The following is a 16374-nucleotide window of genomic DNA, read 5'->3' as shown; positions in this document are numbered from 1 at the left end:
CTTGATACTCCCTTCCCAGACCTTGCACAGGACCTGCGCAATGAAGCTCACTGGGGGGAAGCGTAGTTCCGCTTGTCCCGCGGCCAGCTGCACGCTAGGGCCTCCGTGTCGAGGGGGGAGCCTCGACCAGGGAGTGACCAGCGGCACTGGGTGGTGTTCAGGGAGGCAACAGGTCCCCCTGTGCCCGCCCAAACCACACCCAAGCCGGCCCGGAGGGGTGGAGCCGTCACTTCCCAAGAGGTGTCAACTGACGAAAAAGCGCTTGGCTGTCTGGTTCAGGACACCCGGTGGGCGTGTGACATGCCGGGGCTTTGCCACCTGCTGTCTCCACTAAAGGCTGCGCGCTAGGGCCTCCGTGTCAAGGGGGTCCTCGTCCAAGGAGTGCCCAGCGGTACTGGGTGGTGTTCAGGGAGGCAACAGGTCCCCCTGTGCCCGCCCAAACCACACCCAGGCCAGCCTGCAGGGGTGGAGTCATCACTTCCCACGGGGTGTCAACTGACGAGAGAGCGCTTGGCGGTCTGGTTCAGGACACCTGGTGGGCGTTTGACCTGCAGGGGCTTTGCCACCTGCTGTCTCCACCAGGGGTGGAGTCGTCACTTCCCACGAGGTGTCAACTGACGAGAGAGCGCTTGGCTGTCTGGTTCAGGACACCCGGTGGGCATGTGACCTGCAGGGGCTTTGCCACCTGCTGTCTCCATGGGAGGAGGCGTTTTTGGGCGAGTTGCGATGACTGCAGCGAGCGAATGCCACCCTGAGGTTTAGTATGCTACGCCGGTCGTGCTGTCCGGGCCAGTATGCTGGCTCTGCACGAGAGGCCGGAGCCTCATCAGTACAAGCAGGACAGCTAGCAACTTGAAGGCAGTGATCTGCCAACGCAGGCGGGGGCCCGTCCAGCGACCCGACACTGCGCGCCCGTTGCACACCGCACCCGCACCCCGTAGGGAGGTGTCTGTCGTTACCACGACCGGCCTCAAGACCTGCTCGGGGTTAGGATGCGACTGCCAGTGCGCCACGCTCTCCAGGGAACTCATCTCTGTAGTCAGTGCTGTCGCGGTCCCATGTGCGTCAACCCGAGGGGGACAGGCCACCCCCGAGGACACCATGCCCAGGAGCCTCTGAAACTGATTTCAGGGGACCGCTGGCTGCTGCCTGAAAGTTCAAGCAGCTCAGCACTGACTGTGCGTGCTCGTGAGCGAGCACGCCGTCATGGAGACAGTGTTGAGTTCTCTACCAGGAAAAAGGGGAGCTCCGCGCCAGGGAGAGCTGCTCTCTTTTTCCCGGCTGACCCGTTACTGACATGCCAGCCCCTCGACAGTGCCGAGGGAAACTGTACATGAGAGTATGCGGTCAGTTGTCATGAACCACTCCTGGCGTCTGACAGACACCAGGACGCGCTTCTGCGCCTCCCGAACGGCACCCTTGCAAGGTGCTGCTCAAGGTATGCAGCGACCTCTGGTTTTGGGGATGATGAAGTGCGGCTGTCGAAGCCACTGGACATCTCGGCCGAGGGGACGGTTCAAACGCCTTCGCCAGAGGGGTGGCAGCCCCGGCCTGGAGCACAGGAACATCCCTGCCTCTGCTGAGGTAAGAGGATGCCTGAAGTCCGGCGGAGGTCTGGCGAGCTGGATCGAATGCCGAGACGGACCACACTCCCAGCCACCTTGATGGTTTGAAATGCTAACCAAGCACCCAGAGACCTCACAGGGGGGGCTGCGATCTACTTCATCAACCCGCGGGGTTGGTTCAATGACTAGCAGTGCTGTTCCCCCCGGGGGGAACGGCTCCACTAAATCACCTGCCAGGCGATGGCGCAGCTCGACGCACCGTCGAAGCTAGAGTGCTGAGGGCTGCTTTATACTCGTCATTTTGTGCCGCCACGACGCAACGTCGAGTTGCCGAACACCATCTTTCAGAGGGTGAGAGCGGCTGCAAGTGGGACCCAGAGAGAGACCTCTCCTTGTGAGAAGGCGGGCACTAGGCCCCCGAAGGGGCCCAGAAGGTGTTTGGGACACGGCAGGGACCGCCCCATTCCGACCATCCAGGAACCAAGGCTGGGTCGGGCCCGATGGTTCAATCTCTCTAGGTGGTCCTTCTCTCGACGTCTTCCTCCGAGGGGCCACCTGCGGGGGCACCGGAACCGGAGTCGACGCTGGAGAAGGCCAGGGCTGCTGGGGGCAGACCACGTGCGAGACCTCGACGGCCGAAAGGCGGCCGGGTCACAGCAGGCCGGTCTGTTTCTACACTGTCAAAAGGCTGCTGGAGCAGTCCTTGACAGCGCCACAAATCAGCCGACCTTGCGAGAGGGGAGTCGGGAAAGTGGCCTTTCTCGAGCTCGCCCCCCTGCGCAAGATTGGGTCCGAGGCATCTTTCCGGGCCACTGATGTGGACATCGTCCGACCCAGCCTGCGCTGCCACCGCGGTCCCCGGAGGGCCAGTCGGCGGCGGCACTACTTGGGTCGGTCTTACCCCGTGGGGCTCTCTTAAACGCCCTGGCCTGCAGGATGGCCATGGCGTAAGAGTGGAGGCAGCTTGGTCCACGGCACTGCCAGCCTCAACACCAGAGATGTCGAGACCTTACATGCCCTCGACCTCCCGAGGGAGGGAGCTTCAGGGAATCGCCAGAGTCTGATGTTGCAAGAGACACCTCATCACCACGGCTCGTGTCCGAGCGCATGGCTGAGGAATAAGATGGCTTAGGACCATCCTTGGGGAACTGCTAAACAAGCGAGACGGGGCGCGAGCGGTCCGCGAGCCGACCGGCTGACGGATTAACGCTCACGATAATCCCCACATCACCCTCGCTGCTCGCCGCCGCTGACGGCAGGGCCGTAGCCGCTGCGGTCACAGAACGGGAAGCAAACGAGGTGGTGGCTTGCTCTTGACAGAACATAGCCAACGTGACGCAACCTCTGAATAGCCGTCCGCCCGCAGTGACGCAACGTCTGACTAGCCATCCGCGCGCAGTGACGCAACGTCTGAATAGCCATCCGCGCGCCGTGCGGGCAGGACGAATCCACGAGGCTGCCACAGTGTGAGGAAATTGCTCTTTTAGAAAAATACCTCAGGAACTGCCAGGACGCCCAGGGGAATCTCCGCTGCACCGCGTTGTAGAAATCGGCAATTCGAAGAATGTCATCAGATGCGAAGGCTCCGAAGAACAAAAGGTGAATGAATGAGCACGCCGGCTCCCCTTTTATACCCGGATATCCGGGGGCGGAGCCCGGCATGCAAATTTCATTCGCCAATTTCATTGGCCTTTTCAAAATAGTCAGAGATGATTGGTTCTCAAGGGCGAACCCCATCTGTCGGCTTCGACACAACGTCGAGAGACCGACAGAAAGGGAACCATAGTAACCTACTCTGTTAACCTAACCTTGTCGGGAGCAGGTTTTATTCCACTAACCTGAGGTTTGTTACAATCTCCGCCCCTTTTAAAAGCGCGAGCGGTGTTGAAATTGCCTTCGCCGTTAGTTTTTTCATTCGTTTTCCTTTATCGCGCACAACCAGTTCGTAACACATTAAAATGGCATGTCCGTTTATTCATGAACCCGTAGATGAGGAAGCTGCATTCATTCAGAGAGAGTTACATTTACGTCGGGAGAGAATATATGGTGAAGCCCCGTTTGGATGTTTTATCATATCCGGAGGATGTTAATTTGAGCGATACTATTGTTCTTTACAGTCCGTTACATATATCCACACTCCGCTTCATCCTTACATCACAAACCTCACTTGTGAACGCGCTCTTACATCTGAGCAGATTCTTTGTATGGCTTTACGTTTCTTTGCTAATGGAAGCTTTCTATATAACACCAGAGATACAGAACACGTTAGCAAGGCAACTGTATGAAGAGCAGTAAGAAAAGTGTGCATCGCTCTCAAGCACTTTTTATACATTTTTGTTAAGATTTTTATTAAAGTTTATTAAATATATCAAACATTTCCCAGTCAGTAATCCTACTAGCATGAGCATTTAAACTCACCGGATTTTTATTACAGAAGGATTGCACTTACATGACAAAAATCTTAGATACATACACATATATATATATATATATATATATATATATATGCCTCCAATTCTACTGGCGAGAAATAAACGGAGCCTTTTTGTCACGTGCTGTTGCCATGGTGATTCTTGTTATCTTCGCTCAATTGATGATGGCTTTTTTAAGCCGCGGTGATCACGCGTAACCTCGGGTGAACTTACTCAGAGTAGATTGAACTGATTGAAACCAGCTGTTCTGAAACAGAAAACTCAGAGTAGCGATTATCTGAGTAAATCAACTCAGAGTTCATATTTTAACTCAGTGTTGCTTGAACCTCCTTATTGAAACGGGTCCCTGGTCCTCTCTCACTGACGGTACGGTCGCTCGTCCTCTTATGCTCCACAATCTCCTCTGTGATACGAGACCGCATCCCGGCTCTCGTCCCGCCTACCTCACTACAGTATCATTACAATTGACAACCGATGTGCCCTGAACAACGTCACAACTCTGTTCAATTAGTAGTTTTCCACTTGCAAACACGACTTTACATGGTTGTTCATGTGCTCAGACCTCGTAGTTACATCATTTCCGTCCCCTCTTGAAGGCAGCAAAAGATTGAGGCTTCAGATACTGAGACCACCAGTGCCGACTACTCATTTCATTGAAAGTGTTTTTATTATATTTTATACTTTGATTGTGTTGAATAATATTTGCCTTTACATTTATTATAAATAGTAAGCAATTTAAAGAAACTACTATTGCCTACCGTGGGTTTTCATTTTTAATGTTTGATGTGCAAGGGAGTCTTCCCACCAAAATGTGAGTATAAGAAATGCTTATAATTAAGGCCGGACTCCACTTACTTTACCTAACCTGAGAATATTAAATCGTAACTTAAAGGTGTTAGGCAAAACTGTACAGAGCTCATACTGCAGAATGTAAAATGTGAGTTGTTTCAAGGTTTCACATACACACGTATAGCGTTGTGCTTTTACATGAAGATCTAAAAACGCTATATGATAGGGATGTGCAACAACAAATTCAAAAACAAAATAATTGAGGTAAGACATTCCATTTGACAAGGATGCTCTCTTTAGTCATAAATCCACAGCGCACTCCTTACTGTAACATCGCAGCGGTGCAATTGAATTCACAGTTTTTATATACTGTGTCTTTTTTTCTATGTCGTTTCAAAAGCCAATGAGTAATCATGTTAGATGATGGTGATCTCTGTATTGGCCAGAATTATTGTGATTATGATTTTTGTCGTAATCGAGCAGCCCTGCTGTATTATGAATGCCAGGCCTATAGTTGGTCACGTTGTAAAGATACACAATTTCAACCCTTTAAAAAAGTTCTTTGCAATGCCCTTTCTGGGTGTACATGTGTGTGTTTTGAGTCTGGCGAATGTAAATAATGTGTCTTCTTCTGCACATGATGTCATCATTTACACTGAAACAACAATAACAATGTTTTGAAAAATGTGCACTTGGGTTGTTAACATACAGGAAACACATCTGTGTAAACACATACTGGGTTAAGAGGCACATGTAGGGACAGCAATGTTATGGAACAGAAAGTCATGTCACCGCCTCCCTTCATATACACGTCAAGGTACGCTTCATGTGCACCTCAGATGGAATGTTTTTGTAAATTGTTAGTGATTCATGCGGATTTATACTTCTGCATCAGCCCAACCATGTAGACAACGCACTGGTTTTCATTTATACCCACGTGTCCTTGTCCGCGTCAACAAGCAACGACCACCTGGGGGGTTTTGCTTGTGCAGCAGCTTGAGTTTTGTTAAATCTAGAACACCACATTTATTTACATCATTCATTCGGAAATGCGTGTTAATATACCTGACGCTATCACATAGTTTTTTGACCCGAGGGAGGGGTTCAAGCACACCAATCACAGCCCGTGCTGTCCACGCTGAATTGAGTCCACTGATCCCGAAGAGTATCATTGCTGAAATTCTTCAAGAAAACTATTAACATCCTCATTATTTTCTCTTACAATCATATAGATGATATTTTGTAGATGTCTTTTTATTGATCGTTATGATTTTTTGTCTTTTACAGACGGCCAGCAGTGCTGCTGATATCATGGCAGGAGAAAACTCAGATCCTGCCTTCCGGTTAAAGACTCCCATGAATGAAGCTACAGGTCAAAACCACTCGTCTCAACAGGTACATTCACCTTCATCTCTACATTGACCAAGATTCTAGTCTCTGGGTTTTATGCTTGTTTTTAGCTTGTCTGGTGTGAATTACTACCACATAAAATAAATGATGTGGTTCCCTTTCAAAAGGACACTAAAAATACATACACACACAGTGGGGCAAATAAGTATTTGATACACTGCCGATTTTTCAAGTTTTCCCACTTACAAAGAATGGAGAGATCTCTCATTTTCATCGTAGGGACACCTCAATTGTGAGAGACAGAATGTTAAATAAAAATAAGTATTTGATCACCTACCAACTTCCAAGAAGTAAACTCGGCTGTTTAGTGTTGCAATCTGACGATTTTATGGCGTGATCGATTCCAAAGACATCCACAGTCTACTTCTCAAGCGAATCTTATAGATCGTGATCGTTTCTAAAATAGGCTACAGAACAAGCGAATTTTACCTCACACAAAGCAAAAGTAAAAACCACAAATTAAGCAGCCTGTCCATATAAATGTCCACACGATATTGTCGGTTGTTGTGTTCGTATTGCATCACGTGTTTTTGTTGATAACACTACACATTATACTCGGGTTTAAGAAGTGCTGCGTAATCAAACGCAGCAAACTCACACACAACAATGCAATGAGCGAACAAGTTTGTTAAAGTGTTATGTTTTTTTCCACATGCATTCCTTTCTTCTTCATCTCATGTGCTGAAACAGTATCACTGAAAGATCCATTAAAGGAGTCAAAAACACGACTGAGATCGTCCTAGTTTAAAGCTGTGAACAGCATTTACATGTATGATCATCATTATAAAAAGATGTCATTCTGCATGTAAAATGTATATTATAAATAAACAAGTAGGTCTATATTTAATAATAGTGTTTTATAAAACATGTTCATAACATTTTTATTTAGGTTTAATTGCAATTTTGACAGCTGATTTGTAAATGCTTTTATTTTGTAAAGTTTAAAGGCCCATTCTCTCAAATCTTTTAACACGTTTATTTTAAAACATTTTTTAACTTATAACACATTTCAAACAATATAAAAACTATTCCGCAGATTAAGAAAAAAATTCTGCGCTGAATTAACAAAAAAAGTCTTCAGATTCCGTCTGGCCCTGGTCATGGCTCAGTCTACCAGCATGACCCCAAACACACAGCCAGGGCAACTAAGGAATTGCTCGGAAGAAGACTGGCCTAGCCAGTCTCCAGACCTGAACCCAATATAAAATCTATGGAGCTGGAACTCTGTGTTGCCCAGCGGCAGCCCCAAAACCTGAAACATCTGAGAAGACCTGTATGGAGGAGCTGCAGTGTGTGCAAACCTGGTCAAGAACTACAGGAAAGGATTCTGTACCAAATATTAAGTTCTATTTTTCTATTGTATCAAATACTTATTTCATGCAATAAAATGGAAATGAATTATTTAAAAATCATACAATGTGATTTTCAGGATTTTCTGTCTCTCACTGTTGAGGTGTACTTACGATGAAAATAACAGATCTCTCCATTCTCTGTAAGTGGGAAAACTTGAAAAATCGTCAGTCTATCAAATACTTATTTGCCCCACTGTATAATACATACTGTATGAGAACCTTCCCTGTGACCTCTTGGGTTAATTGTTGCCTTATAACAGACATTTTTTGTATAAACTTGTGTTTTAAAGTAGACCGTTGTGGCTGGACAGGAAGAAATGTTTTTTTCTCTGAAATCTAATCAACTTGTATTCTTAATTTTTTGCTAATGCTATAATGTTGTCATCCATAATTCTGTTGTCAGATTGTGACACAGAAACCAACTGAGATTTTTGTACCAAGATCGAGACAGACCGACAGATATTCTAAATTCTCAAGTGCGTGTGATATACAGACGTGCTCAAGTTTGTTGGTACCCTTCCACAAAAAAACGAAGAATGCATAATTTTCTCTGAAATAACTTGAAGTGGCATCCACCATTGTTTATTCCAGATTGCTTATTTTCACCATTGCTTTTTATTTTTGTATTCAACATAATATTGTAAATAATAAAACAAATGAGAATGTCATGGACAAAAATGATGGGACCCCTAACCTAATATTTTGTTGCACAACCTTTAGAGGTGATCACTGCAAACAAAGGTTTTCTGTTGCCCTCAATGAGACTTCTGCACCGGTTACAGGTAGTTTGGTCCACTCTTTCTGAGCAAACTGCTCCATCTGTCTCAGTTGTGATGGGTGCCTTCTCCAGACTGCAAGTTCCAGCTCTTTCCATAGATGTTCAACAGGATTCAGATCAGGACTCATAGAAGGCCACTTCAGAATAGTCCAATGTTTTGTTCTTATCTATTCTTGTGTGATTCTAGCTGTGTTTTTTGGGTCATTATCCTGTTGGAGGACCTATGACCTGCGACTGAGACTGAGCTTTTTGACACTGGGCAGTATGTTTCGCTCCAGAATGCCCTGATAGTCTTGAGATTTGAGACTTGGAGATGGTCTTGTAGCCTTAACCATGCCTGCCTATTAGAATCTCTTTGTAGAATAAGCAATAATTCATCTCTTTTCACAGCTTCTTTGCTTTATTCTATAACATAGCTCATAAAATAGCTTTTAATTTCATCACTCTTAAGGAGGAATGAAGCATTATTTCAATGAGCTTTAATGGTACCAACAAATTTGAGCACGTCTGTATGTATTAAACAGGATTTGTGCTCAGAATTTTCATAATCAATTACTAAGAGACTGATAAATCCAAGATCCATCGACTTGCTTCTCCTTTACTTTAAGCTAAACAACTAACCAAAAGCCCCCCAAAATGTATGACGGTGACAATTGTATTATAACACACAGATAGAAGCATAATAGTTACGAATTGTTTTAATTTTTCTTAGATGAAAGATGCAGATCTTGAAGATTGTGATGATTATACGTCAGAGAGTTCAGATGAGTACACTCTGTATTCCACTTCTGAAAGTGACCGTGATGCTGTAAATGACGATGAGGATGACGATGAGGACAACGACGATGATGACGACTGTCAAACAACAATATCAGACACAATACACGGTCCTACATCTGATGTGTCCGACTCTGAAGCAGAACCCTGTTCTAGTCAAAACACTAAACATGGCGTGGTTGTCAGTGCGTATCAGAAGCGAGATGGCAGTCGAGTGTACAACAAGAGACATTACTGCTTATATTGTCGTAAGCCTTACGCTAAGATGGCAAGGCATCTAGAAGGTGCGCATGCAAATAAATGCGATGTGGCCAAAGCTCTGAGCTTTCCAAAGGGTTCCAAAGAGAGAAGAAAGCAGCTGGATCATATCCGTAACAGAGGAAACTACGCTCACAACGCCGCTGTTCTTAAATCAGGGAAGGGAGAACTGGTGCCATCTAAACGTCCATCCAAAGAAGCGCAGGGCCAAGACTTCATGCATTGTGCATACTGTCAAGGACTTTTTATAAGAAGAGTCCTGTGGAGACACATGCGCACTTGTAGACTTCAACCTCCGTCTGACTCGCCTAAACGAGGAAGAAAACGCATTCAGTTCATGTGTGCTTACAAAGAGCCTCCGCCTTCAAACATGAGCAAACAACTGTGGGAAGTCATGAGTGCCATGAATTCAGACCCAATCACAGATGTCATAAAACACGACAAAATCATTAAAGCTGTTGGACAGCACTTGTTAAACAAGGGTGGCATGTCAGACAAGAACAAACAGTACGTGCGACAGAAGATGAGAGAATTGGGAAGGCTGATTTGCACCGCTAGGAAAATCACCACTTTGAAGACGTTGAAAGATTGCGTACATCCAAAGAATTACACAGAGACTGTCAAAGCTGTCAAGTACACATGCGGCTATGACTGCGAAAGCGACAAGTTCATGATTCCATCGCTTGCGAACAAGCTCGGCAAGTCGCTGGTTAAAGCTAGCCAACTGTTGAAAGCTCAGGGTTTGATCTCGAACAACAAACCGCTGGTTAAGAACGCCATCGAGTTTCAAGATGTCCACAGGGAAAAGTGGTACGACGTGATCTCGGCTACAGCCTTGAGAAACATGAGGGAGGCAAAGTGCGACGTGCCCACTCTCGTGTCCTTTACTGAAGATGTTCAGAAACTGCACACGTATGTTAGTCAGATGCAGGACAGATGGTTCAAGTCGCTCTCTGAAAATCCCTCTACTAAAGCCTGGAGAGAGCTGTCCAAAGTTTGTCTTGCTCAGGTGATTCTCTTGAACCGCCGCAGGGAAGGAGAGGTGGCCAGCGTGCCTTTGTCTGCGTTTTTATCAAGAGACACTTTCAATCCGTATGAAGACGTGGACTGGGCGCTGTCGGAAGTGGAAAAAATTCTCTGCAGACACTTGTCGAGGATAACCGCCAGGGGGACGTGCGGTAGACCGTTTCCTGTTCTTCTGACTCCAAAAATGCTGTTCACTTTAGAGCTCCTTGTTAAGCAGAGAGAGGCGTGTGGGGTTCTGAAAGACAACGTGTATATGTTTGCCAGACCAGAAGCCATGACACATTTCCCTGGGTCACACTGTCTCAGGGGTTATGCTAAGGCCTGTGGTGCGACGCATCCCAAGTCGTTGACGTCTGTCAGACTGCGCAAACATGCCGCAACCCTGTCGACAGTGCTGAACATGACGAACGCAGAGATGGAGCAGCTGGCAAGCTTTCTTGGACACCACATAAGAATCCATCGCGAATTCTATCGACACCCCGAGAAGACGCTGCAACTTGCCAAGATGTGTAAAGTTCTCATGGCTCTGGAACAAGGCCGATTAGCTGAGTTCTATGGCAGGAGCTTCGATGAAATCACCATAAATCCTGACCGTGGGTTGTCTTACTTGCATTTTGTTTCTTGGTATATTCAAACATCACACCAATAAGCTAAACGTTGTCTAACTTTCACAGAAACAATTCTGGAATGGGTTGAAAAGGACAGGAGCATAAAGCCGGGACACGTTTGTATTGGTTTGTATTGCTGTGGTGGCATGATGATGACTATCAGGTGCTTTAAACGAGCTCTGAAACTGATCCAGGAACAGTTTATTAAAGGGAATACATGCCCTGTAGAAACGGCTTGAAACTAGATAGATTTATGTCATGTCCTAAAGGTTTAGTAGGAACATTTCTTTTCATGTACGTTTAAAAAAAGAAGTACAACATACAAACATGTGTGCTAACAGCAAAGAAATGCCTCTTGTTTTTCCTCAGTGAGGATTTCAGTTCAAGCACAGACATCAGTGTTTGACTCCAATAAATGTAATCTGTTTGTTTTCTCAATCCTCTAAGGTAAAACTACTGGCAAGAAAAATCCCTGGCAGCCACCGGAGGTGCAGGCGGTGGAAAGACACATGATGCACTTCATCACATCATGTACTGTACCAGCCAAGAGTGACTGTGAGAAGTGTTTAAGAGCTGAACCTGAAGCTTTAAAGAACCGAGACTGGAAGAACCTGAAATTCTTCATATACAACCGCATTACAGCTTATAAAAGACGTTTGGAGTGCAAATAAAATGAAGATGGCCAACTTTCTGCTATGGCCGAGTTTCCACATGTTTCATGCACTTTGAAGAAATATTGGCTGCGTCTTAAGAAATAAAACCTTGTCGGACACTGAGCGAATGTTTGTTAGAACTAGTTTTTGTTTTGTCTCCGTGAACTGTTTTTAATTTTTACATACAAAGTTGTTGAGTTTGTTTTAAGTTAATTTCTCTCTCTTCTATCAGACACTATCTGAAAATGTACATTTGTATGGTTTCCAAAGGTTAATCAATGTATTGTTTTCCTCACTAAATAAAAAAGTCTCTACAAATGAACACAACAAATTAGACTTAAACTCAAAAAGTTAAATTCAGTGTATTAAACATGAGTTGATGTCTTGAGTCTTTAGTGTTATTGTTTTGATTTCACACCACATCACTGAATCTAAATCTCTGTGGTGTTTGTACTAAGGTACACAACAAGTGTTCATGTCATCTGCAGTGTGCATTCTACACGAGGCAGACATGACCGGAAATGACTAAATGTCAAACCAACTTGATCATTTACACCTTCCGCATTTCCACTTTATTCAAGAAGTGTGTACATTTTGAGGGATAAACTCATTACTTTATTAGGAAGGGCCGTCCCAACAAGAGCTGATCAGAAACTTGGTCCCCTTGGAAACGTGTGTGAGATGTGTTGTTCACCATGACTTGTAGATTTGTGTTGAGTTGTGTGTTGTGTTTGTAGGGTTACATGAAGAGACAGGCCGTGTTTGCGTGTAACACGTGTGTACAGCCTGACATGGAGCCTGCAGGTGTGTGTCTCGCCTGTGCCAACCACTGTCACGACGGTCACGACATCTCTGAACTCTACACAAAAAGGTCTGTGAAATTCATTCATTTGCAGCTGTGATCATGGGTCTTGTAAGCGCGATTACAAACAGTTTTTAGAAACGTCCTCAAAGAGGAGGGTGTGATTCTCTTCTGTACTGAATGATTCACGTTTCAATCTGTTTCATCACAGGAAGTTCCGTTGCGATTGTGGGAACCAGAAGTTTGATGGCTTCACGTGCAAACTGCGTCCTGTAAGTGTTTTAAGATGGACGTAACGTAAGCTTGAATTCAGTTAATTTAACGCTTTATCCTGTGCTGTTCAAAGGAGAAAGACGGGGTGAATGTACAGAACGTCTACAATCACAACTACTTTGGGCGGTATTGTTCATGTGACAGACACTATCCAGATGAAGATGATCAAGTACTTCAGACCTTTACTCTTCTTGATCATTGTATGAAGAATGTCGTGATGAAGTCATGTTCATGTGTTTGTTTCTTCACTCTTTTAAGGTGAATGAAGAAATGATTCAGTGTATCGTGTGTGAGGACTGGTACCACGCAAGGGTACATTTTCACCTGAATATCTTCTGGTGCGTAGCGTTGGTTTGCTTTGCAAGAGCTGCTGTGATGTTTTGTTGATGTTGCAGCATCTGGACAATCCAGCGGTGGACTGTGATGTTCTGATGGAGATGATTTGTGTCGGCTGTATGAATCGAGCGCCGTTCCTCTGGACTTACTCTGAACACTTTGCAGGTTGGCAGTTGAAATTCTCCTTGTAGGATGTTTGCTTGTGTTCGATGTAGATATAATGAACACATGAATACATCTTAATAGTCGTCTGTAAAGCGATGAGTGAAACAGACTCACGGTCACTGTGATCTGCTGTTCATTGCGATCAAATTCTTTGTGTTTTGGTAATTTTATAGTTTCACCTTTGAACGAAGTTCAAGCCAATGCTGCTCGTGTGGAAGATGAAAAATCCTCTCCATCCACAAGCAGCCGTGATGTGGCCTCAACAAGCTATCAGATAAATGAAACGGTCAGAAAAGATATGTCGTGCACTTGACTGTATTAATGTGTATGATTGAACTAAGATCGTACTGCAAATACTGAGCTTACAAACTTAAATTACACTAAAAAAGCTGTTTAAACATGCAGCTAATGAAAATGCATTGACACAATATAATAATAAAAGTGTGAATTTGGGCTGTGTTGGTCACCAGAGATGAAAATCACTTCAGTATAATGACATGTAGAGCAGATTAAAACAGGCCAAGATCCAGTCCACTCTGTGGTCAAACTAAATCAGCATCGATACGGCGCTATACAGCCCATCACACGTATGCAAAATGTTGAAGTGTGAGTGGATTTCCCCACCTGAACGGTTTACTGATCTATCAGCCATTTAAGAGACCGATGCAGCAATACATCATTTTACCATTTCAACCCGCTTTTCATCTGCTTAACATGATGTGTTTGACTTTCACCCGCGTGCAGCAGATGAAGCACGAGTCTGACATCACAAGCCACCAACACAAGACAAACACTGACAGATGCATTTACAAAGAGCTGAAGGTCAAAGACATGAAGAAGAGGAGAGAAGCCGCTGTGTTTTGGCCTTATCACTGGAGATCTGAACTGTGCATGTGTACCGGCTGTAAGGTTCGTCACATAAATCACTTAACCATTCATTTTTCTCACACATGCAGTATGAAGCAGAAATAGTCGAATGGATTCGGGTGTGTATGAAGCGCTAAGAGAGAATGAACACACATTTGCGTAGTTGTCTGACAACTAGCCTCAGTTTGTCTCTGTAAATAACCGCACGTATACAACAATAAAATTTCAGCGGATGTACGTTGAGGCGTCTGTTCCGTTTCTGCTGGACGAGTCCGACACGCTGGTGGCTTACGAGAAGAAGGCCAAACCTCAATCTCAGACGTGTGATGATGTGCTGCTGTCCTGCATCTCTTCACTAGATCACGTACAGCAGCTCGACATCATTTACCGTAAGTGTTAAATCATGCCTATAACTGGGGCTATGTGTGTGTGTGTTTTCATTTGTATTCATTTTTATTCGATATATGTTTATAATATTTGACTAGTAGGTGTAGTAGAGTAAAAGAAAAGCAACAGACCCAACAGTCATGACATGCATGATGCTCATTCTGTGTAACTGATTCATTCCTTGAAACAGGCGGGTTCACAATAATAGCAGCTTGGAGTTCAAATAGAGAGAAAAATCATCCTGTGAAAGAACTGCTGTCAAACAAGTGACCTTATTTATGGACGAATGGTGTACTTTGCATTTCAAATGGGTCGTTCCAGACATTGTTCAGGAGAACAGCGTACTTTGATTAAAAAAAATAATTAGAGAGGGAAAAACATATAAAGAAGTGTAGAAAATGATTGACTGCTCAGCAGTATTTAGTAGTTTATTCAGTATTTAGAAACCACAACCAATAGACGTGGAAGAAAACTGAAAACTACCATTGGACTGGATGGAAGAATAGGCAAAATGACAATGACTCAGCCAATGATCAGCTCCAGGGGGATGAAAGAAAGTCTGATGTTACTTTGAGTACTGGAACAATGAGAAGACGCCTATGTGAAGCCAAGCTATCGACGAGAAGCCCCCGCAAAGTCCCATTTGTCACTTCCAATAAACACAACATTTATTTCAGTTGACACACTTTATTGCGTGTAAACGTTATAGCTTGGTGCAAAACAACAAACCTAGCTGTAATGAAGATCCATAAAAGGGAAGGAAGGAGGCGGGAACCGGCGAACATTTAATAAAAATAAACAAACAATAAACACGGAAGTAAAAGATAAAACATAAACACACACTTAAGACATGTCCGGGCCCGGTCCTCTTTCGTCAACAGTCCTGCCGCTTGTCCTCTTAAGCTTGTGTGTTGGATCTCAGGGGATTGCAGATACCTATGTAAAATGTATAGGATAATGCTATGTGAGTCGCTTTGGATAAAAGCGTCTGCCAAATGCATAAATGTAAATGTAAGCTCCCGATCTTCTCCGTGAGATATGCGGCCGCCTCTTGGCTCTCGTCCCGCCTTTCTCACCACATACCCCCATGGCCCCTACAGGCTGGGGGGCACCACTGGGGGTATGCACCGACGAGACGAGATAACGGAGATGGGAGCACCAGAAGCGACAGGGACGGTGAGGGGAGAGATGAAAAAAGAAAAAAATCCTGTTCCGGTTCCCCGACACACTGCCGCTTGGTCCTTAGCCCAGCCGAGAGGCTCATTCTCGCGGTGCAATGCAGTGGTCCTGGACGTCGGGGGGGCAGCCCGATCCTCCTCCGCCTCCTGGCGGTTGGCGATGGCTTAAGGCCAGCCGGCAGCGAGTCCCCCGTTTCCTGTCCTCACCCTCATGGACTTTGGACCCAGGATTCCGGCCCATGGCCAACGGCGACGACCCCTCCGCTCTCTCCTTAAAGGCCGCCATCCCACCTCAAATCATCTATCTCCAGCACCACCGCCTCGGGCAGACGTTCCTCGTCCGCGCTCCCCGAACTCCTCGGCACCGTGATGTCCCTCGGCAGCGAGGGCTCTTTGACAGCATGTCCCTCCTTCCTTTGTTATTCTGGGGCTATATCTCTAGATTTATGTGCAGTTGCTTTGATACAATGTAAACTGTAAAAAGCGCTATAGTGGCTGTTAATCTGTCGTGTTTATGAGCTGTTTCTCTCTGTGCGTCACATGAGGAATCTTGTGTTTGTCTTCTGCTTAGATTATAATGACCTGAAACAAGAACTCTGTGAGTTTCTTCAACAGTCGACTGAAGAGGGGAAGGTAAAGATGTCCTAACACCTTATTAGCCTGTGATCTCTTAAAGAAATAAACCCATCTGAAAGCCTTCGTAAATCACATTTCTCTG

The 16374-nt window shown here is 45.3% G+C and overlaps 1 protein-coding gene across 9 annotated transcripts in view; it reads left to right on the top strand.

The window, feature by feature from the left end:
- The window catches only part of LOC306895701 (putative E3 ubiquitin-protein ligase UBR7), a 39933-nt gene that overhangs the window by 23071 nt on the left and 488 nt on the right, over window positions 1-16374 (top strand). For 3 of the 9 annotated variants that reach the window (XR_013786821.1, XM_079459159.1, XM_079459162.1), the window contains exons 2-10: window positions 12386-12519; window positions 12662-12722; window positions 12797-12892; window positions 12982-13035; window positions 13119-13224; window positions 13398-13510; window positions 13969-14133; window positions 14321-14480; window positions 16228-16289. Coding sequence is in view for 7 of the 9 variants with exons in the window: in XM_079459159.1 (XP_079315285.1) it covers window positions 12386-12519; window positions 12662-12722; window positions 12797-12892; window positions 12982-13035; window positions 13119-13224; window positions 13398-13510; window positions 13969-14133; window positions 14321-14480; window positions 16228-16289 (951 nt within the window). In the remaining 2 variants the exon portion in view is untranslated. Of the gene's footprint in view, window positions 1-6073; window positions 6182-9038; window positions 10981-11061; window positions 12520-12661; window positions 12723-12796; window positions 12893-12981; window positions 13036-13118; window positions 13225-13397; window positions 13511-13968; window positions 14134-14320; window positions 14481-16227; window positions 16290-16374 lie in introns of those variants that run through there. The other 6 variants (XR_013786822.1, XM_079459161.1, XM_079459160.1 and 3 more) reach the window with 4 other exon arrangements.

This window comes from Barbatula barbatula (assembly GCF_947034865.1).
Source record: "Barbatula barbatula genome assembly, chromosome: 6".
In the NCBI taxonomy this organism is placed as follows: Eukaryota; Metazoa; Chordata; class Actinopteri; order Cypriniformes; family Nemacheilidae; genus Barbatula; species Barbatula barbatula.
This window is presented reverse-complemented; position numbering and strand designations above follow the sequence as displayed.